This window comes from Scardinius erythrophthalmus, assembly GCF_964197995.2.
Source record: "Scardinius erythrophthalmus genome assembly, chromosome: 1".
Taxonomy (NCBI): domain Eukaryota; kingdom Metazoa; phylum Chordata; class Actinopteri; order Cypriniformes; family Leuciscidae; genus Scardinius; species Scardinius erythrophthalmus.
In genome coordinates, this window is record NC_138221.1 from 53,911,717 (window position 1) to 53,915,756 (window position 4,040).

Below are 4,040 nucleotides of genomic sequence, written 5' to 3' on the forward strand. Positions count from 1 at the left end.
CAGCAACCCTGAAGTTTTTACATCACATAAATTGGTTTGGTAGCTACAAATAAAGTTGAATGTATGGCATTCAGCACATGTTCTTGTAACTGTTATCATGACACAAGCCAGACGCTGGTTTATTTACGCTGAGACACAGATTGAGAAGCCTTTCAACTAGAGTTCACCTGTAGCAGGTGGAGGTAAAATAAGCCCACACACCTGGATGTGGATATGTTCACCTTCGAACTGCTTAATTCTTAATTTCCAGCGGAGTGTGTTGAAAGCTGGTGTGTGTGTTTGTTTGTGTGTATGTGTTTTTCCTTAAAAGTCATGACTAGTGCCATAATTAGACAATGATAGTGAATTAAACAATAAATTAACATAACCTACCGTTCAAAACTTTGGTGTTCGTGGGATTTGAGGTTGCATTTATATGATCACATTAGAAACAGTAATATTATAAAATATTATGACAGTTTAAAATAACTGTTTTATATTTTATATATATTTTAAAATGTAATTTATTCCTGTGATCAAATCTGAATTTTCAGCAGTCAACTCAGTCTTCAGTGCCATATGATCCTTCAGAAATCATTCTAATATGATGATTTGCTACTCAAGAAACATTTGTTGTAATTATCAATGTTGAAAAAAGTTGAGCTGCTTAATGTTTTTTTGTGGAAATGTGATTTTGGTGAATAGGATTTTTTTTATATGAATGTTTTGTATATTATAAATATATTTACTGCCACTTTTGATCAATTAAATGCTTCCTTGCTGAGTAAAAATATTTTCTGTCAAAAAAGAATTCTTACTGACGCCAAACTTTTGAACTGTATATGTGTATACAATTATGTGTATTCATAAACTCAAGATAGTCAGTGTGGCAAGTCCATTTTGCTGCCACTGTATGTCATTTCATGCATTAATTCAGGCGTTTTACTTGCACACTTGCAGACATTATATATTAGAGCAAGATCTTTGAGGCTCTGGAGTCTCAGACACCCCTGTCCACCTGTTGATGTTTTGTCTGGTTACAGGCTGTTTGATTTTAGATTTTCAAGATCATAATTCAGCAGGTTGTGTCTAGCAAGGAGTATAATGACAGGAGCTTTGTGTCTGTAAGTTGATAAGTAGTCTTTAAGATTACAGTGCTGTTTGGTCAACAGGTTGGTGTTAAACAATGACAAAATTGTTGGTGTGTGAATTTAGCTATATGAATTCTTGAGGATGTTAATGAGTAGAGCATTAACTGTTTTCTAGTCCCATTATTATTGTTAAGTATTATTTTTTATTAAGAAAAAGGAAGCAATACATTAAGTAAAATGTTTCCATAAATATTTTTAATAGTCAATTTTGTCATATATATTTTTGGAAAGCATATATGTACACAGTGTTCAGGTGCAGAAATGTCAATAGATGAAAAATGTTGAACAAACTTCAAAAGATCAGGTATTTTAAGAAAGTAAACCAAACTGTTATCTATATTACAGTACGATAAACAACAAAATAGTTTTCAAGAGTGACATTATCTAGATTTTGTACAGATGCATAAATACAAAACAGCCTTAGAAATTTCATTGATATGGGCAAAAAAATCTTCAAAATATATTCTTTTGTATCCCGCTGTAGAAAATGTCATGTAGGTTTAGTAAACAATGATGGAATGTTCATTTTTGGGTGAACTATCCGTTTTATCATGGTAAATCCACCTCTATCCCATTATCCTAAAGCACTGCCGAAGGTTTTGGGCTGCGTGCCTGTCCTAGCTCCCCCTCGAGGTTTAAGCAGGTAGTCCGGTCTCCAGTGCAGGCAATGGGGACAGTGGCATCCTGCGGGATGGTGCATTGTCTGGACAGGGGAATAGAGAGCCGGCTGTGGAAGTCCACCTAGCCAGGGGTAGGTCGAAGGAGGGAGGTGCAAAGTGTCCACTGGCCTTGTGGTGGCGCTGTAGGGGTTTGAAAAACCGGGGAGGCTACCCATGCCAAGATGAGAGTATAGATGAAGGGGTAAGCGGGGAAGCAGTGGGTAGGGGAGCCCAGCAGCCGCCTGACTCACCATGAAGGCACACAGGTTTGGGTCCAGTGGGTTAGGCCAGTGCAGACTGTGACGCTGCCTCTTGTCCTTCATCCTCCTGTTCTGGAACCAGACCTATAATGAAATAGAGTGATAAAGGGTCTTAGTGAAGGACACAGCATGTTGGTGGGATTAGGTAATGGTAGATGTATCCAAATTTTCAGTTTCAGCAGGGATAGAGATCCGGTGTCTGATTTTATGGCTTCTTGGCTTGTCTGAAACCCTCCTCCAATCCTCTCTTAAACTCAAAATTAAAAATTCTACTTCAGTAGACTTTCATGGATTGCAGAAGTTGGTTTCAAAGTTATTCTTGAATGAACACTTTTTAATAGCAAACTCTTTAAATGCTGCCTGTTGGGCCAGAGGTTGAGTGTGGCATGAAAAGGTCTGCGCAGTGAATTACCTTTATTGTGGTCTCGGGCAAGTTAAGCGCTGCCGCCAGTTCGCATCGTCTGGGTCGAGACACGTAACTTTCTTTGCAGTATTCTTGCTCAAGACGGGTCAGCTGCTCCCTCGTGAAAGCAGTCCGGTGCCGCCGACTCTGGTCTATCCCATTCAGTAGTGAAATACGAGGGCACTCTTCCTCTCCTTGATCACTGTCAGCATGAGCAACAGTAGACACTGGCGACTCCCTGCCCTCTGCTACTGAAAAGTTTACTTCACATTAGGCATTCGTTTACTTTGCGAATATCACATTTACAATGAGAAAGAAGGGGGTTTCAGTAAAGCCCCAAAGTTAATTTCCTAATTTAACGAACTTGCTACACAGATGTTGATTTTGTACAGCAGGCCTACTTAAACGACTTGAAAAAAATGTGTAGGCTACGTTCCTCTCAGCTTGCTGTTGGAATGTGGATGTTTTTGGCTACTTACGCATTTTATCGTTTATATCACGTCCGCAATCCAGATATTCCCCAAATGGATTTTCACACACTTCTCATAGTCCTTAAAACAGTCCCAGACCAGCCCTACCCAAAAAAAAGGATTGTCACTTGTCTTCCGAGCCAAGTTCGTTTATGAAGGAAAAGATGAGTTGTTTTTGTAGTCGCTGTCCACCCCCCCTCCTCCCTCACCTCTGCACCTTTCAGGTCGTCCCATCTTGTGTACTAATGAGAGACGCGCTCTATCCGCTGAGGCGCCGCCGGGGCGCGCGGACAGAGGGAGGTGTTAAATTGTCTTTGGTCTCCGACCGGCCTTTGTACTTTTTTGTTATGGAGAATTAAGATCGACCTCCCTTTGCATACTGTCACAGTGGCTTCCCCGTTGAGATAGGCCAACCCTGATTGTTCCTTGGTGTTTGATGTTTGTATTTTTGGAAGTCAATCATTAGAATCCTTATGTCCCCAAATTGCAGAGGTCTACAGTTTATAATAGAGATGAAAGCGTTTCAGTGCCGTATAAGTATGTGAGGAAAATGAATTTATTTTTAAAAAGACAATTAATTGGAAAATTGTCAGAGAATTTGAACTAACTCATTTTATTATAATAAAAAAAAAATCAACGTTGCCAGACAGAATATGCTGGCATTGCTTAATAATATAAGCAATATAAGCGTCGCATGCCTACCTTATTTTACGACGAAGTAGCGCCTGTTTCATGCTCAAAGGGATAGTTCACCTAGAAATGAAAGTTCTGTCATAATTTAGTCGTCCTCATCTCGTTCCAAATTTGAATGCATTTTTTTTTTTTAAATATCAGTGAAGTCCAATGTTGTTTTGGAACTACTATCAGTTTAGACAAAGAGTTAAATATTCTTCACAATGTCTTCATTTGTGTAACGCAGAAGAGGGAAATTCATACAGGTTTGGAACGACATGAGGGTGAGTAAATGATGACAACATTTTCATATTTTGGTGAATATTTGCTTTAAGTGCATCGTTATTGGATCTGTCAGGCTCAAAGGTGTTGAACGAAGGCACGGTATAGTGCGATTGAATATAGGAAGTTAGCCTGATGAATATTTTAAATTGAGTTGCTTCATT

The 4,040-nt window shown here is 39.0% G+C and overlaps 1 protein-coding gene across 1 annotated transcript; it reads right to left on the reverse strand.

Moving 5' to 3' along the window:
• Positions 1–1,704: 1,704 nt before the first annotated feature.
• Positions 1,705–3,156, reverse strand: eve1 (even-skipped-like1; the record flags this gene model as incomplete). The annotated part of the gene is made up of 3 exons (XM_081374761.1): positions 1,705–2,133; positions 2,462–2,700; positions 3,132–3,156. The coding sequence occupies 3 exons, from the start codon at positions 3,154–3,156 to the stop codon at positions 1,705–1,707; spliced, it is 693 nt and encodes a 230-aa protein (XP_081230887.1).
• Positions 3,157–4,040: the final 884 nt, after the last annotated feature.